Below are 21,006 nucleotides of genomic sequence, written 5' to 3' on the forward strand. Positions count from 1 at the left end.
ATGATCAGGGCATGAAAAAAGGAAGAGGAGACTGGATTCCCACCCTCTCTTTTGGGGGCTTGCTCCCTGGACCTAATCTCCCATTAGGTCCTATCTCTTAAAGGTTCCACCCCCTCCCCATGCTACCACTCTGGGGAATCAAGTCTTTAACATATGGGACTTTGGGTGACACCTAGGATCTAAACAACAAGAGTTAGGATTTTGGGGCCCGGTGCAGTGGCACATGCCTGTAATCCCAGCAGCTCGGGAGGCAAGGCTGAGACAAAAGGATCACAAGTTCAAAGCCAGCCTCAACAACGGCAAGGCGCTAAGTAATTCAGTGCGACTCTGTCTCTAATAAAATACAAAAATTGGACTGGGGATGTGGCTCAGTGTTTGAGTGCCCCCGAGTTTAGCCCCTGGTAACCACCCCCCTTGCAAAAAAAAAAAAAAAAAAAAGGATTTTGAGGTGGGTAGTTATGAGTATCTCTAACTTTATTAGAAAATGCTAAACATTTATTAGTGACTATACTGGTTTGCGCTCCTGTTATCAATGTATGAGTGTTCTCAGTGCTCTTTTTCTTCCCCAACACTAATTTTTTTCAGACTTTAAATATAGTTGGTGCTCCACATCTGGAAATTCTGCATCTGCAGATCTACCAATCTTGGATTGCAAATATTAAAAAAAAATTGCCCCTGCACTAAACATATGCAGATTCTTTCCTGTCATTATTCCATAAACAATATGGTATGCCAACTATTTACATGGCTTTTACATTCTATTAGGTATTGTAAGTAACTGAAGGATGATATAAAGTATATGGGAGAATTGTGTAGATTATATACAATTACTATGCTATTTTATGTAAGGGACTTGAGCATCTGCAGATTTTGTTATATATGAGGGTTCTGGAAAACCAATCCTGCGTGGATACCAAGGGATGACCATATTCCTGGTTACTATTGAGAATCGTGTGTGTGTGTGTGTGTGTGTGTGTGTGTGTGTGTGTGTGTGTTTATATTTTGTATGGATATCTTTTAATAGTACCTGTGGAGTTTTAAAAACATGTTTTCCATTTTCTTCATGTCTTGTAAAATTTATTTATATATTTGTACTAGATATTGGTTGACTGTGTGTTTCAATTAGATTCTCCCACTCCATGGCTTGTCTTTGTTATATTGTATTTTTAGGGGAAAAAAAGATTTTTAAAATTTTAATGTCATATGTCTACCAGGTTTTTCTCCCTTTTATATATAGTGCTTTTTTGTGTCTTAAAGAACCTTTTCCTAGCCTAAGGTTAGCTCTTAATTAACTTGAAATAGATTATTATAAAGTTGGGGTCCAATTTCATGTTTTTTCTTAAGAATACCCATTTTTCCCAGCCCATAGTTCTTGAAATGCTATTCTTTGTGTAAGCAAAGGATCTTCAGTGCTAGTTTTGTCACAAATAACCATAAATTCATGGTGTATTTCTAACTAGTCATTATCCTTGTGTTAGTCCCACAATTCTGACATTGTATTAATAATAATTCTTGTTAGACAAGTTATATAGTGTTAATCTATATTTTCAAGAACTTCTTGGCCTTCATTGGCAATTTATGCTTCCATATATACTTTAGCATCAGCTCCTTAGGTTCATACCCAGCAAAGCTCTCAAGAAATTTTAGATCTATAGGTCAGTTTGGGAAAGTCGGCACCTGACAATACTGAGTCCTGTAAGTGAAAACCAGCTTCCTCACTGGCTTTCTTTCTGCCTTTCTTGGTAAACTATTTTAATAATGTTATTATTTTCTCATCTGAAGACTTTACATGTTTTTTTTTAAGTTTTTCTCCTAGATACTTTGTATTCTCAGAGATACTATAAATGTTATCTTTTAGATTTTTAAATTCTTTATTGCTAGTTTGATGGTTTTGCATATTTTTGTTCATTTGTACTAGCTCTGTTAAACTCACAGATTTGAAGTATAATATTTGTGCAATTTAAAAAAAATTAACTTACTATAGAATTTTTCATTTTGATGTACACTACTTTACATTTTAACACATGTATGGATGCATGTAAGTGCTGCCATAATCAGAATAGGGAATGGGCTTATCATTCCCTAAAATTCCTTTGAGTGCTTTGGCTACATAGTCAGACCCCCTCCCATCTTCATAATCTGGCAACTGCTGCTCTGATCTGTTCTTTTCCCTCTAGCTTTGTGTTTTCCAGATGGCATATACATGGAGTTAGGCAGTGTTGGCTTTCTGAGACCAACTTCTTTTACTTTACACAGTGATTTTGACATTCATCCATGTTAATGCATGCATTCCTTTTTATTGCTAAATAGTGTTCCATTCTATAGACATACCAAAGTTTATTTATTCATCCATTAAATTAATTATGTTGTTGTTATTATTTTTTGACTCTTCAAATTACTCCAGTTCCTTGGATGAACTACTTGACCTCTTGTGTATCAGTTTCTTCGTTGACAGCGGTGATAATAATGGTACCTACCTAATAGGTTATTATGGGGATGAGTATGTTAACACACATGAAGTAGCCAGTTCTCCATATTTTTGGGTTCCCTATCTGTGGATTCAATCTACTATAGTAATACTTAAAGAAAAATAATTGTGTCTATAGTGAAGATATTTTTCTTGCCATTTTCCTTAATGCAGTATAATAACTATTTATATACCATTTCCCTTGCATTAGTATTATAAACAATCTAGAGATGAATTAAATTATGTGGAAAGATGTGCATAGATTATATGCATCTACTATGACATTTTATATAAGGGACTTGCACCTGTGGATTTTGGAATCCTTGAGGGGTCCTGAATCAGTGCTCTATGCATACTTAGAATAATGCTTATTATGGAGTACACAGCCCATTATTATTTTGGTCTCCAATATTAACAGAGATTTTGAGATGGAAAAGAACTTGATAGGTTCAAGGACTAGCTGCTGTCTTGGTTTTGTAATGTGCAAGGAGGAGCAGGAGTACCAGAGGACAGGGAGAGGAAGTATGCAGGAACCAAGAGCCTCTTGGGCTGATGCAAGGAGCTTTGATTGGATTGCAGGTGCAGTGGAAAGCTGGGGATGAGACATGAGCTAGTTCATGTTTTTAATAGATTACTCAGGCTGATGTGAAGAGAGTCAGTCATGGTGTTTTTAAGAGAGAGAGCAGGCTTCCTCCTAGAAGGCACTGCAGTCGTCTGGGGAGGAGTAGTGGGTGGATTATAGCAGTTGTTGTGGGAGGAAGCTGACAGGTATTTTGATTTGAGGTATGGTGTGGTTGTAGAACCAAGAGCTTGCTAACCAATCCACAACTCTGAGAAGGAAGCCCCTTCCTCATAGGAGCAGCGGTGTGGCTGGCCGTGATTGCCAACAGCAATACTCCTGCCTGGTGGGGCTGTACCAGAGGTTTTCTTCCTCCACTTTTGAAGTGGAACCTCAGCTTTGTCTACTCTATGAAGTCTACATAGAGAAACTGTCTTCTGCACATTTTTAAATGAGGGACGGATTTCTTTCCTCTCATATAATTCCTGAATACATTTGTTAAAAAAAAAAAAGGCAAAAGAACTGGCTTATTCCACAAAAATACATCCTCATAGCATTTTGCTTTGTAGTTCTCTGCAGCATGTGTTGTTCTGTGACCCCACATGCTCAGCTGCTCTCCTAGGAGTAGAAATAAGTTGCCTTGGCTGCTTCATCTGTAGCCAGCAGAGTTTTAGTGGTTGGCTGGAGTTCCCATGTGCACAGGGGACTTATTGTTGGAATAAACATTATTGGACACAGATGAAAATTGGACCAGAAATTTATTTTTGTCCTCCTTTCAACCTCAATTTGCTCTAGAATCTCTCATTCAAATGACAAATAGTCTGGTCTTCCTGAGAGATTTGAAGACTGAAACCAGCCCTTGTGTGCTTACTTAGCCTTGTATTCAAATGGGGATTTTTCTTTTTTGGAAGCAGTTAAAAATAGAGTTCTCTGATCTCACATAGAAAGTTTTCTTTGATTTCCTGTTCTTAACACATCTGTGTTTGTTCTCTGTGGGGCCCTAGCTTCCAACTCCTCCTTCAAGATAAACACCTGACCAGGTCTTTATCTGAAACACACTCATCTTGCTTTTTTTTTTTTTTGCCTTTTTAATCCTATCCTATCTGCTTAATTTGGGACTTTTAAAAAATAATTCAGAGTTTTTCAGAGGAAGGAATTTCTCCTTTACCCCGAGCTACTTGTAATCTTTGGGCCCAAAAGGCTAACATCTCTCATCAGGTTAATGTCATTTGTGTCTTCTGTTGTCTCAGCTTATTTGTAGAAAGGACTCTGGGACCTAGGAGATGCTCACTTGAACTTTGTGCCTCATTGTGTGCTTCTTTGTAACCTGGCTTCTTTTGTGATCTTACAGAATACCAAGCTGCTATTTTACACTTGAAGAGGGAACACAAAGAAGAAATTGAAAACCTGCAGGTATATCTCTTTGATTCTACTGAACTGGTTATCTGATATTTAGTTTTGTCATGTGCTGAAGTAAATATTCTTCTGGTGTGAAGTATTGAACTAGTCAGTATCTGTAGCTTGCACCTGCCAGTGGGCACGAGCTTATCCTGGGGATGTAAGTCTTGGACTCTATGTTTAATTAAATTCAGTTCTTAATTTTTTTTTTGGCAGGGGGAGAAACATAAAAGACTTTTATTTTATTAGAAAAAAAAACTTTTTTAAAGCAGGGAAGAAGACAGAGTATTTAGACTTTCATTGTATGAATTTTATTTTAAAAGTTTTCCTATGCACAGTGTAGATTATTTGTGTTGGTCTTGCTCCCAAGCATGAGTTCATGTCCACCTGTCTCAGCACATCCCTGCAGTGTGATGTCTTGCAAATTAAGGCCCTTGAGGAAAAGGAGCTGGTAGGAGTAAAAGGTATGTGAGCCATCCTGTATCCACAGGAAGTGCTGGGAAGTTACCATCTCCATCCTTACTTGTGAAGCCCAGCATAACACAGGGATCATTTCCCTTGTCTTGCCATCTAATCCTCGTGTCCTGTTGTTGGCTTTTGCTTGTATTGCTTACAGCAGGGAGTTTAGAATGTTAGCTTCAAGTAACTAGATAGTGAATCAGACCTGCAGTCTAGTCTATTGATGGCTGGGGTAACCCCATACTTCAGGAAAAAATAATAGCAAAATTTAAATAAGCTTCATGTTCATTTAATGCTAACTCATTGCTTGCTAATTTAATGAATTCATGAATCTTATATTCTTCTTCTCTTTTTTTCAATTTGTTTTAATTGACAAATAGAAATTGTATATATGTGTAGTATATAGCATGTTTTAAAATATGGATGATTGTAGAGTGACTAAATTGAGTTCATTGACATGCATTAATTCATGTGTGTAATTTATTTGTGATGACATTATTTAGACTCTACTCTCTTAGCAATTTTGAAGTATAAAATACATTGTTATTAACCATAACCATGGTTACCATAGTAGATCTCTTAGGCTCATTCCTAATTTCTGATTGAAATTATGTGTCCTCTGACCAATCTCTCCCTTCTCTTTTCTTCTATCTCCCACTCCCTATCCCTTAGTAGACAACATTCTATTCTGTTTCTATGATTTCAGCTTTCTAAATGAGATGGTGCAGTATTGGTTTTTCTATGCCTGACTTATTTCACTTCATCCAATGTCTTCTAGTTTCATCCATTCGATTGCAAATGACAGAGTCCCCTCTTTTTAAAGGCTGAGTTGTATTACATTGTGTCTGGCTACCACATTTTCTTTATCTTCTCATCCACCGATAGACACATAGACTGGTATTATGTCTTGGATTTTGTGAGCAATATTGCAATGAGCAAAGAAGTACATATATCTCTTGGAAATAGTGATTTTATTTTCTTTGGATAGATACCCAGTAGTGGAATTGCTGAATCATATGGTAGATCTCAGTTTTTAATAATGGCTTTTTCCATCAGCAGTGTGCAAGAGTTCCCTTTTCTCTACATTCTTGTCAACATTTGTTCTTTTACCTTTTTATAGTATTAATCATTCTGACAAGTATGAAGTGATATCTCATTGTGGTTTTAATTTGCATTCCCTGATTAGTGACATTGAGCATATTTTCAAATACCTGCAGGCCTTTTGTGTGTGTTCTTTTTTTTTTTAACCTTTATTTTATTTACTCATGTGGTGCTTGAGGATTAAACCCAGTGCCTCACATGTGTTAGGCAAGTGCCCTACCACTGAGCTACAACCCCAGCCCCTTGAGAAATGTCTGTTTGTTTCTTTGCTTGTTTTTAAATCAGCTCATTTGTTTCCTTGCCATCAAGTTACTTGAGTTCTTTATATATTTTGTAGCCACAGATGTATTGCAATAGTCTCCTTTTTAGCAAATGATAATATGTCTTTATAAAATACTTGAGGGTAGTATTCTGCATTATACATGAAGTCATTATCAGTAGCAAAAAGTAAAAAAAAAAATATTAGCAGCATGGTGTGTGAATTAACCAACCCAGGCAGATTCAAGTAGTTGGGGGCAATGAGTCCATTTCATGAAGAAACAAGAGAGTTGAAAAGTACCTGTCCCCTGGGGAGAAAGATCCTCATCTCCTTTGTTGCAGAATGCCCTACAGAGACCTCTCTTTCTTTTTCTTTGTTCTGGTGTGGGATAGATTGTCAGCTGTCTCAGGATTTGAAGTTGATGGGTGATAATTTAAGATGCAGGTTTGTGAAGAGGGTAGGTATAGAAGTGATTCTGTAAACAGAAGTTTTATTAACAGTCAAGTGTAAGAGTTGACACTAGTTTTCCCAAAATTGTAGATCTAGCCTAGTCAAGCTGGGACCACTAAATAATATTCACAGCAGGATTAAATGTTTACACTTTTTGAGTTCTTACTCTGTGGTAGGCATTGCTCTAAGCACATTACATATATTATCTCATGTCATCTCTGTAAATGCTATGATCTTAAATCTCAAACTCAAAGAAAATGTTCTTTTTAATCTTTTTTTTTAGTTGTTGATGGATTTTCATTTAAACCCAGTGCCTCCCACATGCTGGGCAAGTGCTCTATCACTGAGCTACAACCCAGCCCCAAAGAAAAGGTTCTTATATCAGTCAACTCTCTATTACTATAACAAATACCCGAGAGAATCAAATTTAAAAGGATGAAAGGTTTATTTTGGTTCATGGTTTGAGAGGTTTCAGTCTGTGGTCACTTGGCCCTGTTGCTTTGCGTCTGTGGTAGTGCAGTCTGCCATGACAGGAGCCAGTGGCAGAGGAGGTCTGTTCACCTCCTGGCATGCTGGAAGCAAAGAGAGAAGCAGGAAGGGGCTGAGGTCCTGATAGCCCCTTCAAGGGCATGCCCCCTATGACCCCAACTCCTTCCATTAGCCCGACTCCTGAAGGTTCAGCCAGCTCCCAGTAGTGTGAAAGGCTGGGGCCCAAACCTTTATCACATGGGCCTTTGGGGGACATTCCAGATCCAAACTGTGGCAGTGGAGAAAAGACAGTATATTGTGATCATGATCTCCATTTAAAATACGAGTTAGACTAATAAGGCATGATTCGCTGAAGTGAAAAGTTAAAAAAAAAAATGTAACTATAGCTTAGATTTTTTTTGAAAGTTAATTTCTCAAAGCATTATCTACTCTTTGATGCTATTAGTAAACTTAAAAGTTTTTTTTTTTTCTTTCTTTATGTCCCACTTACGATTTTACACCTAATTGCTAAAACACTGTGGCCAAGGCACACTACCCTCATTGGGGCACTAGCAGTCTCTATTCCAGCAGTCACAGAAAGACAACCCTCAGTAGGAAACTGGCCACTCTTAGCTCTCATCTGACCCGGAGAAGTATATTGCTTTGCAAGCACAACCTTTTAAAATTGAACTTCTAGGAATAAATAAACATTTTTTAAATGTAGAGATTTTTATACAAAAAGATGGATTTCTAATGGCTTCTTATAAAAAGGGGGAGGAGTCTGATGACAGTGTTTTTCAGTGTGACTTTGGCCTCTTAGTGTTGGTAGTAGACATCACTTCAACTAGGACTCTCTCTCCAGTTTGCCACTGTCCATTTTGGCCAGGTCACCTGCTTGACTCCTCTGTGCTTTAACTAACCCAATTTTCTCAGTGATAATAATACAGTGAAACAGCTAGTTTGGTAGCAGCACCAACCTGTTAGAGAAGATGCTGTTCATAAAATATGTAGAAAGAAAAATCCCAGCCTGGCTATCCTTGTGGGTACCCACTGGGATAGCATCCCTACCTGTTTTATTCCATGAAGTAACAAAGTCCCTCTTGTCACAGGATTGGTGGAGAGTAATGGTGGGGGAAGCTGCTCTGTTGGTATGATATTCATTCGTTAGAGCATTTATTGCCTGTTAGAATTTCTAACAAATATGTATTTCAGGATTTCTTCAACATGCCTTTCTAGAATAGGAAGGATTTAATTCTTGAAGTGCACCAAAATGGTGGTTCATTCTGTCACCATATACAAGAATTGATTTGCATCACATTTAGGTTTTGGGGAATGCTTCCATAGGAGTTAAAGAAGCAGTATGATTTGCCTAACAAGGCATCTAAATTTAGTCTTCCAATCTGGATTTGTAGAGAAGTTGTTCAGCTCATTCACCAGCAAAATGGAAACCTTACCACCTAAAATATTTTGATTGGATGGCAGTCAGCCCATAGTCTGAAAGTTTAGTGAGTGGGGAGCCTAGAATGTTTAATATCATGTATGCCCTGAAGCTGATGTTTGTTGAGTGCTGCAGAGAAGGCACAGGGCTTGGACCCAGGATTGGCTTTTTAAAATATGTAGCAAATTACATGCGTATTCCCCATATAGCTCAGAAGCAAAATTTATTACTAGCACAAATCAATCATTTTCTGCCATCTTACCTTTTTGCAAATTCACTGAACTTGATCAATTTTTTAAATATCTAGAGGGGAAATGGTGGCATATCAAGCATTTTTCATGTCATTTATAATGTAACCACAGTAAAGTTCTTTAATTTTTTTTACCAAGTGTGCCCTTTACTTATCAAACTGCCTTGAGTTTATGGTTGCTTCATGATACTCTGCATCTATCTTGTTTGTTTTTCAATTCTGTGTTTCTAACTTCATTTTTGGAAATGCAGCATCTTATGTTTAACAGTTCCTTGCAGTTTTTTATTTGAGAAGGTTTTGCATGGGATAGCCATTGCACAGCAAGTTCATGATTACTGGGTAGAAATAGAATCAAACCTATTGAGGTCTATGATAAAACTAATTCTCTGACAGTACAAATAGTTATTGCTTTGAGGTTGCTTAGGAGCTAAGATTTGAAAATTGTTATCACAGATCTTTTATAGTTGATCTCTCCCCATATTGTAGGTGGCATATTATTTTATACTTGATGACAATGTGAAAAAGAAACTTGAGGGGGCTGGGGCTGTAGCTCAGTGGTAAAGCGCTTGACTTGCACGTGTGAGGCACTGAGTTTTGATCCTTAGCACTTCATTTAAAAAAGAAAAGAAAAGAAACTTGGGTTTTGGAGTTAGGACTCCAACTCCTTGTCTGTGACCTTGGGAATTAATCAACTTGTCTGGGATTTAGCTTTCTCATTTTTTGGCAACTTTCAATAATAATCATGATGGTGGTGATGAGATCTCTCTCCCAGGATGTTCAGTATGATGTTTTCAGGTGGTACTGGTTCTGTAGCACATACCAAGTAAATATTATTTCTCATGCCTTCTTCTTTGTGCAAATCTCCTTTTAATTAGGCAACCTGAGTTTAGCATGGGTCTCAAGCTTTTTTGGTGGAGGACTTCTTTGCGACCTTGGACTTAGCTTTTAGGGATAATCTTCCCATGATCTTCCAGCTGTTCTTCTGCCTCTGTTTACTATATCAGGGTGGTCTCAACCAGGGTCTTGCAAAGGTCATTCTACCAAACAAAGACCCTTTGAAATGCTCCTTGACAAAAAGGTTTCATAGTCAAATAAGTTTGAGAACTATCTGGCATTCCCTTTTTAGGGCTTTTCCATTTGGAGAAGAACTGAAATAGAGAAAATTATAGGCTTTTTTTTTAACCTAGGAAACCCATTTTTTATGAAATACTACTGTTATGTATATTCACATAATCTTATCATCTCAATATATAATCTACCTCCTGACTGAAAGTTCAATTCCCTGAGTAGTTTCATTTTCCTTTTTATGCTCTAAAGGTCCTGCTCATAAGAAGCATCTTGGAGGGAACAGTGATTTTATTTTTCTGTATGTGTCCTTTATAGTACCTAGCAAAGCTTTTAGGCCACCAATGACACACAAATATTTCTTAAAATTTATGACTGAAAAATAATAATGCCTAACTTTTGTCAAATTTCTACTGTGTGCCCAACTTCTGATCTAGACAGTTGTCAGTACTTGAGTAACTGTAGAAATACAAGCAAAGTAATAGATTTGTTCCCATTTTCCAGATAACCAAAGCAGATTGTGAGTTGCAAGTTTTAAGAGTAGTGAGTTGGGAACCTGTTTTTGGTCTGTCTGATTCAGAGCCAGCAGTCTTTCCATTGAACATGCAACATTAATAGAACATAAGATTTTGAATCAGAAGATCTGGTTTCTTTTCTCTTGCTTGGCACTAGGAACACTGTGAATTTGAGGCAATATTTTGGGCTCAATTTACTAATTTCTAAAGTGAGGGATCAGGACATATAATCTCTAATTGCTTCTTTGAATGCTACGATTGACCACTTTTTTAAAAAAGACCACTCAAATATTAACAATAACAACAACAACAAAAACCCAAAGTCTGATTATAAAGTTTAGGATTTTCTAACTCAATCTCTAAATCCCTATTATTTCCCTTTTCCTTTTTTCCAAAAAACCATTTAGCTACTTCTAGAGATTCTCCTTTCTAACCAGTAGGTCCATCTCAATTCTGCTCACTTCTGTGGAGCAACATGGTCAGGTTTTGGGCTCTATAATAAATGAAACACTCCAGTCTCTGGTATCTTATCAGAACTGCCATTCATTGGAGAGATGCAGTTCTTACAGTAGTCAATAACGCTTCTGTAGGAGGTCCTATTCTTCCCGATGACAGGAGGGAAGTATTAGAATGGGATAGATAGGACTTTAGCTCTCGACTTCCTTGGTTTTTAAAGGTGGAGGAGAAAAAATATTGCATGCCCTTTTGTCTGCCTTGTGAGGAATTGGATAATTTAAGTATATTGTTTTGGGCCAGAAAATTAAGCACTTTGGAAGCAGGTGCCATGAAAATGACAAGACTGTTTTATCTGTTTTTAACTGATATTCTTTGGGTCGTGGGTCCTGCCAACACTGACATTTCCTTTACAGGAACCATTTTCGTTTACCCCATTCATCACACACACAGTTCCTAACTGAAAGCAAACGTCACTGAGCACTGGCCTCTGGCAGGCCCTTGCTCATTGTGCAACACAGTCACATTTATGGTAACTCCCACTGCAAAATGATCCAAGCACGATTGCCAAGTGGAAAATTAACTTGGGTTGGACTTTGTCCCCAGAAGAACCAAATGGCAGGTTGGCATCCATTATGAGAAACCTGCAGACATCCTGTCTGTCCTATCTCCAACCAGTCCTCTGGTCCCTTTCTTGTAGTCTATACACTGCTGTTGGAACAAAATTGAGTATAGACTATATTTGAATTGTGATAGCTAAGTTTATAAAGGCATAAGTCCTGAGCCTTTTTTCATGTGTTATATTTGTTATTATCAACTGTACACATTTAAATCTCTTAATTTCTGGAGAATTCTGTGAGGGAAAAGAAGCAATTTGTAGACTATTAGGCAGAACTTTCACAAAGATGAAGATTTTGTAAAAATCTTCCTGATCTTCTAAGTGTTCATCTTAGTGTATCTCATTACTAAGATGCCAAAAGGGGGGGAAAGGCTGAGAAATATTATGAGTTTAGTAGCCTATCACTGGCATTGATAAGCTACCTAGAAGTCTGTAGATACATTTGGAGTTAATTTTGATGAGAACCATGAAACAGTTAATTCCCTTGCTCATCAAGCAGGTGGGTGCCCTTTGTTTCATTCTTCATCATGGTGCCTTGCCCCACAAAATTCAGATATTATGTCAAGCTGTGCTCACTGGCAGAGGGAGGCAAGAGGCAGAATGAAGAATGTGTTCCTTATTCACGTGGATGTTGGAGGCTGATAATAGCATCTTCTTCTTTAGGCACCACGATCTTCAGTCTTCTTGCGTTCCCAAACTTTGCTATAAAGACAAATTTCCTAGAATATAATTTCATATGCATAACTCTGCTTTTTAGAGTTTCTCTCTCTTATAATTAGTAACACTAATTGAGCACCTGTCAGATATGAGATGTGTTAGAAATAAAATGTCATTTAATAATACTGGTAATGATGATGATAATAGTAGCTAGAGTTTATTGCATATCAGTCTATGCCAGGCACTGCACTTAGCATACACATGGATTATTTTATTTAATCCTCAAATAGATTCTGTACTCAGGGGATTTACTGTTTAGTTGGAAAAACAGAATTTATACCATCAAGGCTAAGTAACAAAGGACAGCTTAAACTAAGAGCCTAATATTATTCAGACTAGTGAAATGAAAGATTATGTGTTAGCATTTTTAAATTCTGTTCTTCTAATGTAATTTGCTAGTTTCAGATCTTAAGTCTCAACTAAGAGATTTCTCAAATTTTCTGATTGCCCATAAATGGGTGGCAATTTCTTATACTGTCTGTGGAAGCTGCTACAGCTGGCTGTGTGATACAATTCTGTTTATTTTATATTAATGAAAATATGAAATTACCCTTACTTGCTACAAATATACAAAAAAATAAAGTGTTGAGTAATGTATATTGCATGGCGGGCTATGTGGTTCTGTGTAATAGGTAATCTGGGTATTTTTCCAAATATTTTAGGAACCATTTTGCAATCTCACCACTGGGGGTCAGCTTGACCCTTTTTCTTCTAAAACTCCAAGTAGATTTTTTTTTAAATAATGGTTAAAGCAGCACTCCAGTTTTATACTAAGAATTTTGGATTTAAACACATGAGAAAATAACTGCAAAAACCCCTCCATATTAGCTTTCACAGAAAAAAATATACACATAAAAGTATGTATGCCTGTGTGTGTGTGTGTTGGTGTGTGTGTCTACGTGTCTGAGTGTATGTATTTGTGCATGTTTGGGTGTGTGTGTGTGTGTGTACTTCTATGGTGTGTATATGTGGATATACATATACCCACATATACATATGTATACGTATGTTTAATCTACTTACAGAATACTAATGTATTCATCCTGTGTTTATGGCTATATGTACAAATATATGTATGTGTATATATGTACATTCTACATGATAAAAGATAAAGGGCCACCTAAACAATGACTTAGGAAATTGATCATGTGTTTCATTTAAGAATAAAATCAGGAGAAAGTTAGAGGTCTATCAGTCTTTCATTCAGTGGATATTGACAGAGTACCTGCTGGGCATAGGCAGTGTGTCAGATGCTGGAGGGAGCAGAGCTGACATGGCCCTGACTCCTTTGGAGCTTGTAATGCCGCCAGAGAGACAGATGTTGATAAAATAGTCACTCCAGAAATATGCTGAGTGTTGTGGAGATGCTCTGAATGGGTATAATTTAAATTTGGTGGTCCAGGAAGGGTACTCTTAGGAGTGACGTTCAAGTAGGAGGCTGCAGAGTGAAGAGGAACTTAGCTTCTTTGAAAGACCTCAGGGAGGCCTGGGTAGCCAGAGCATAGTGACTGTGAAGCAAGAGAAAGGTTGGAAGTGATGTTCTGAAGAGCATTTTTCAAACTTTTTATAGTGCGATTAAGAATAGGAAGTGCATTTTTTACCTCGAGACCCAGATTGCGCGTGTGTGCACATGCGTGCGTGCACACACACGAGGCAGAGGGGAAAGTCGTATTTAAAAAACTTAGTATATGTGATGTATGTGATGCATCAGATGCTCTTAAGGAAATGATAGAGGTGCAGCTCAAATTGCTTTACTAATTTGTTATCCCACTAATATGGCCTATAGTTTGAGAACTATAGTGATAAAGGAAGACGAGGTCTTTGAAGGTCTTTTTAAAATTCCCCAATTTCATGCTCAGCACAGTGCTACAGCTGACTCATTGTGAGCAGAGGAATATGTGACATGAGCAGATTTGCGTTTTCTGAGCTCTCCCTGGCTGCTGTTGAAGAGGATTGATGGCAGGGACAAGTGAAAAGGCAGAGAGCACAAGTGAGGAGGGCTGCAGTCCTCCAGGTGAAAGGTGCTTGTGGCCCCTACTGAGGCAGGGCACGAGGGAGGGGAGCCATCCTGCTCATTTTCTACCAGTGTTGTTGATGATCATTGAACTGGAGCTACTGCAACTTTCATCATTGCTTCTCTACAGACATAACAACTTGATTCTCCCTCTGGTACCTGGTTCCTAGGAGGTATACACTAAACATTTCTTGAATGACAATGTTATGTCTCTGGAAGCTGTTGTAAGTGTGTCTGTGCAATATAGCTCTTATTTGTGTTGTTTTAATGTTACTTGTGGCTAAACCCTTATCTGTTACAAGTACATGTAATAAACAAAGAATTAGTTGAGAAAATGTATGAGTCGAATCATATGAAATTGCTAATATTCACCCTGTCTGGGCTTATAAAACGGCAATTTACATGGCTTACCCTATCTAGTACATTTACATCCGAAGGCAGGGAGGTGAGTGTGTGTTCAAATGACATTCTCCTGGGTGGACCATACTGCGTGTTCACTGGAGCTTCCAGCAGGGCTTTGGGACTGTAACTGAAAATGTCACGAGGCATTGGCTCTAGGAAAGTGAAGCCTGAGTTCTGTGGTGACTGTCTTTTTAGATTAGAGGCATCTCATGACTCTCGTGTTCTGTGTCACTGAAAGAGCAATCTTGGTGAGCAATTTCCCAGCCTCAGGCAGTCCAAGGAAAATAAAATCAGTGAAAACTGTTTATTCTTAAACTTAAACTAGCATTCCTTGGCCTGGTGAATAAGCTAGATATGTCATTAATATTTCTTATTAGGCCCAAACTGATATTTTACTCCTTAAAAGCAAAACTAATTATGATCCGTTGTTGATTATTTTAGTTTTTATAATACAGGTCTTTGTAAAAATTATTTATGTTCCTGCTCCCTCATACATCTTTTATAATAAAAATTCCATTTCTTAAATTGGGAATTGTATGATATTATGATATAGAAGTATATACTGGAAAATGACTAGGAGATTAGAAAAGGAAAGGAGTTAAATATCTTAAGTTATATTTATTCCATGTCCTTTCATTAAACAAATGTCTCATTGAATATTTCCTTTATTTCTCCCTTGAGACCAGTTTATTTTTTAGTTAAATAACATTTGCAAACTAAGATATGATCTGCCACTCATTAGTAAATAACCTTTATTATTTACTGATTTTCTAATTTATTTTCAATTAATCCTGCTGGAAATTCATGAACTCTAAAATCTGAAGGTTTTTGCTTCTTCAAACTTAAATTACTATTTTCAACTGCATCATCTTCTAAACTTCTTAAGTAGTGAAAATCTGTGGTTATTACAATGCAGGAAAGGGTTTTTCTTTTTGACATTTTATTTTCAGCACGTAAAATAACCTTGATTGCAGTCTTCATAAATATAATACAGGATAATGGTTTTTCTATGAAACTCCAACATTCTGGAGAGGTGGCTCAATCTTGAAGCTTGATTGCCAAAAACAAATTGAAACTTTTTTCCTTTTGCTATAAAACAATGGTGGATGGGCTCAAATCTGAGGAGGGGAGAAAACAAGATTGCATTACAAATCTGGCAACATCAGCCACACTAGTAAAATCAAATCCAATGTTGTTTTATGACTCCAAATTTATGTGAGTGCCCAGGATCAAAGGGCTCGAATCCCACTGGACTATAAGGTCCATAGTTCATGGCAAAAACTCATCAAAAAGAACATTTTAGTCGTTTAAGCTTTTCATTTTAATCAACTGCAGTAATAAAAGAGCCTTTAGGTGTCCAAAAACATTTTGCAAGATCAAGAGGTTGTTCTCTTGCTTGTAGAAGCAGCTTTCTTATTGGATCCATATAATGCCTGTGGCCTTAGAGTGTCAAAGGGCCACTGCCTCCACATTGTTTGTCCTTGTGGGATGGTTTCTTTTGGTTCTTCTAACTGTGCATTATGTGATAATAAATTATGATGTCTGACGGAAGGACCATAAAATTTTCACACCATTTATCAAGCTATTTCAGCCATTTAAAGTTGGGTCTCTGACAGCATGCCAGGTACTTTGTAATGTTTAGACAGAAACAAGAGTCCACTGCCTGCATGTGCACCACTGTCAAGAAACAGCTCTGCATAAGGAAAAAGAACACGAGGCTTCCACATCAGAAGACCCAGTCTTGACTTGAAGCCCTGATGTTTCCCTAGGACTGAGATTTTGGACCATCCAAAAAATGAGGATCCTACCTTCGCTACAGTGTTTAGAATGAGTGGGGTAATCTGGTGAGGTCACAAGCAGTAAGAACGAATGGATGTGCGCTGGATGTAGATTAAACACGAAACCAGTCTGAGCGGGAGACCTGAGAGCACAGAGCAGAGAGTTGGCCGGGAAGGAGTAAATTGATGAAATCAGGAATCCAGGAGGCGAATTGGCTCTAGGGAGAAAAAGGGGGCTCCCTGCCCTGCCCCCAAGATGAGGAAAATGGAGGCTTATTTATACCTTTATTTCTTTGCTGGGGTTTTATCTTTGTCCCTCTGCCTCAGAGGAAAAAACAAAATGAGACACCTGGTATTTTTCTATCTGGTCATCGTGGCATCATCCTCTACTAAGCTTTTCTGTCCTTTTGCTCATTTGTTGTTCCCTTTTGAGCAGGTGCCTTCCTCTTTTTTCTAGTAGTAAGTTCAGCCATCCTTTGTATTAAAATTACTCTTCCCTCAATCATACAGCTTCCTTGAGCTTCCATCCGCCATTCACTGGCACAGTTCTCAGATGTTATTTACATGTAGCAAATTCTTCTATCATTTATTCTCCACTGAAGCAGCTTCCAAACCACAGACAAGGTGCTGTAGGTTATCCCCATCAGTCTTTGTCGGGCTCTGTGCTAGAGCACGTCAGTGTTGAAATTCTCCATTTCCATCAACACCAGGGACAGTGGGTTCTCCTCTTTATTTTTCTCTTTCTCTGAGTATACTTCTTATTCATCTTTGCTGCCTTCTCAGGTTCTCTGTAACACCCCAAATATGGCCTTCCAAAAACTAGCCTTTAGTCTCATGGTTTTTCTTTTTAAACCTTGTGACTTAGAGATTTCACTTATTGCTTCAAGTTTCTCTCTCTGTTCAAACTCATTTATTTGGATTCAAACTTTTCCCTGTGTTCCTGGTGCATGTTTCCAACATTTTGTGGAAAATTACGCTGGGAAATGTTTCAGTATCTCAGTCTTACAATTTTGAAAGCTAGAGCACCAGAAAAATCTTATAATCCCAAGGTTGAATGGGATCTTCTTCTTCATCTACTTGTGTCTGTCTAACCTGTTCTATGCCCGATGCACATAACACAAAACAGTCTCTTTTCTTAGCTGCTCCACGTAGTTGAAGTCCACTGTTCTCCTAAAAGTAAAAATCCAAACCAAACTGTCAAGTTCATTCTTGACAACTGTAGCATCTTCAGCCTCTGAATTTATTTGATTGCCAAATTATATTCATTTTAAGTGTATGGTCCCTTGTACACACTAACGCCTTGATACCCTGGTGCCATCATCCTAATTTAGGTCTTTGCTAGTTTACCTAGACTCAGGCTATCTTATAAGTTAATTATGCATTGTTGCTCTTCTTTCTTAGACAGCTCTATTGGCTTACTGTTCACTTACAAGTTAACTAATTTCTTAGTATGGTGCTTAGGGCCTTCTAGAATCAGCTTCCAACCTATTAAATTCTTTCTTCTACAATTTCCCCATTCTTTCCCATCACTGCAGCTTTTCTTTTCATTCAGATTGCTCTCAATCTGCCATCTACTTTGGTCAATCCTCTGAGCCCAGTAAGTCTTCATCGTCATAGGTGACACCGTTTCTAGCTTCCCAAGGCTCTCTCCTCTGAAACCTTGGGCTCTTCATACCTGACTTAGGCACACAAGCAGCTTTTTCTCCCATTGTTATAATCATGAAATCAGAGTTCCTGCCCCCTGCCACCCACTACCAGTACTATGCACCTGATGGATTATATTAATATAGTAAATTACTATATTAAATTAACCATTCTTTGGATTTTCCTTTTTCTTCCCTATAGTGGAAACTAGATTTAAACCAAAGTGATTTTATAGGTACTACTTTTCAAATGCAGAGACCAAGGGGAACTGTAGCTGAAAAACTTATGTTCCCAGAAGTTTTTTTAAAGGAATTTTTGGCAGTTTATGATTTTCTGCTAGAAGAATGGTGTTTATGACTTCTGATCATCCTACATGAAAAATTATCAGCCTGTAGCGAGTGATCATTCACATTCGTTCTAGTGAATGCAACATGGACTTGCTTGAACTTGTGATTATTTGTAAATTCTTTCATTTTACAGATGAGGAACTGAAAGCTGAAAGAGCTGGTTTTAAAATCTAGCTTATTTGTTCTCAGCCTTTTCCTTCCTTGGTACATTTAACCAAGGTAGCATGTTCCCACTAGGAACAGGATTTGTTAAAATCCTGTAGTTCAAAAAAGCCAACCAACACATTGAGAGTCATGGTGTGGTGACTGTTAATTAGCATTAGTAGAGCCCATTGCCATATAGACAGATGATAGAAGCGTCATGACTGACCATCAAGTCTTTTCTCAGTCCTTTGCTCTATCACTTCTGCTGTACAGAGATCACTGTGCCAAAGAGGGAGAAAGTGTTGTCTACAATCTAAGTGATGGGCAGATAAACCATCACGCTGCCCCAAACGGAAGCTGGTACTGTGAATATGCTGTCTGAGGTTTCAAGTAGCACATTTGAAAGCAAAATCCTCATATACATGAACAAAATCAAACACATTTCAGTTGGAATGTACAAATCGATTGGAGGAGAATAGGACCACGTTTTTCAAATATTGAATTCAATTTTAAATTGGATACTTTTTAAGATCAAAAGGTTGCCTAATGCTTTACTTCTCCATATCCTGACTCTTTATCTCTGCAAGGTTAAGAATTACACCAGAGTTATAAATAGGAGCTTGGTAGGCTATAATTCTCAGATGAAATTTTCTAGATTTGTGAGATATGGGTCACAGTGTCCAGATTGACTCCATCCTATGGTGAGTTGGACTCAAACATTGGCCTCCAACAGCATCACTCAGTCCTTGCTCATTAGCACCCTAATTACCTAAAAACAGTGAAGAGACAGAGAGACTGCCAGCTGTCAGTAGTCCCTCTTGGAGAGATTTTACATTTTTTTCCCCCAAACCTACAACCAAGCACCATCCATAACAAAGAATTTTTAAAAACACTGTTACCAAGAAGCTAGAGAATTTTGTGTAGGAAGCTTCCAAACTCAGCTTTTAAAAGCAATCATACTCAGAGACAGATGCTTCCCTCTTCATGAGCTCCAGTTTTTCTTAGCAGACTCTGAAGTATTTTTCTCATTTGTGTCATGTTTAGATTTAATTTTATTTTTTATTCTTACCTATTTTATATTGATTTGAAAATCTAAAAATCCGTAAGAGATATATATATATATATATATATATATATATATATATATATATATATATATATAAAGACCCAGAAGAACATAAACTTCTTTCTTTCTTTCTTTTTTTACAGCTATAATTGAGACAGGGTTATACTTTAACAAAGTAAATTTGGATAAAGAAAAATTATTTTTATGCCAATCTTTATAAAAATCAAAATTCCTTTCTTTCAAACACCTCAACCATCCTAATCAGTTTCATATGTCATATTAATATTATGTTCAAGGACATGCAATCAGAAAGCCTTCCTGTGCTCTGACATGCAGTGGAGGAAAGGTGACGGTGATTGTCCAATGTTGAAATTCCTAGTGATCTAAATATTTAGAGTGTAAGTAGTTTGTAACTATTTAGAGTAGACAACTGGCAAGGATACTTGAGCCTGTTCATTTTTTCACGAAGGCTGCCTGGGCACAAAATTTGGTGAATGTTATCTCTCATAGCTGACAAACGCACTCCATGAAACAGCAGCTTGTTGCTGGTAAGAAATGCTTAGTAGTATCAAATAGTATCAAATCACGTGATTTGATAAAACATAATGCAGCTCATTATTAACCCATCATCATTAACCTACATAGTTAGTTATTAACCTTCAAATGACTTCTAAAGGAGTGATGTATAGTTTACAGATAAAATTGCCCCTGTCTTTTCACATTATTAACATGTGCTGCCATAACATTTAAAATAGAAAGATTGCCAGGGAGAAAAATTATACCCATCCATATCCTTCTGTCAAACTAAATTTAAAGTGACAAACTTTGTATAGAATAAAGATTTATTTTGAAAATATTTTATAAATTATATTCCACATTTGATCAGTTAGGAAGTAAGACTGATTTAAATTTATGTCTTCCATTTACTGGAAAAGAACCGGTCTTGTAGCAATTATCCTTTCAAAAAGCACAAATTATGGAGATGACTATCAATCAAAAGTAATATAGTTTAATGGAAGCGGGGAGGGAGGACAAGAGGAATGTATTTTGTCTATATTCCAGGAGAAAAGAATCAAGTCAAAATGAGATCTGATCCTTTCCAAGTTATTCTGTCTGCATTGTAGTAGAGTGTAATTTCACATGCATCTTGATGTTCCAAGTATCATTAAACATCTAGTAATCAGAACAAATGTTCTGCCAAACCCTACTTACTATCTTAACTGTTTAAGGCATTGAGCACCCTAGATTTATAAATATATAATTAAAATCCCTATTTAAAAAAATAAATCTAAATGAGAGATTTACATGTTCTTAATTCATGTTTACACAAAGAAGAGCTCTGTTTTTAAATAGGACATCAGATCTTTGTGAGCTCAAATAAATCGGTGTGACA

At 37.3% G+C, this 21,006-nt stretch overlaps 1 protein-coding gene across 3 annotated transcripts in view; it reads left to right on the plus strand.

Moving 5' to 3' along the window:
• The window catches only part of Fmn1 (formin 1), a 363,324-nt gene that overhangs the window by 124,074 nt on the left and 218,244 nt on the right, over window positions 1-21,006 (plus strand). For all 3 annotated transcript variants that reach the window (XM_076848461.2, XM_076848463.2, XM_076848464.2), the window contains one exon: window positions 4,378-4,439. In XM_076848461.2, coding sequence (XP_076704576.2) covers window positions 4,378-4,439 — 62 coding nt within the window. The remainder of the gene's footprint in view (window positions 1-4,377; window positions 4,440-21,006) is intronic.

The sequence above is a fragment of the Callospermophilus lateralis genome, chromosome 3, assembly GCF_048772815.1.
Source record: "Callospermophilus lateralis isolate mCalLat2 chromosome 3, mCalLat2.hap1, whole genome shotgun sequence".
NCBI lineage: Eukaryota > Metazoa > Chordata > Mammalia > Rodentia > Sciuridae > Callospermophilus > Callospermophilus lateralis.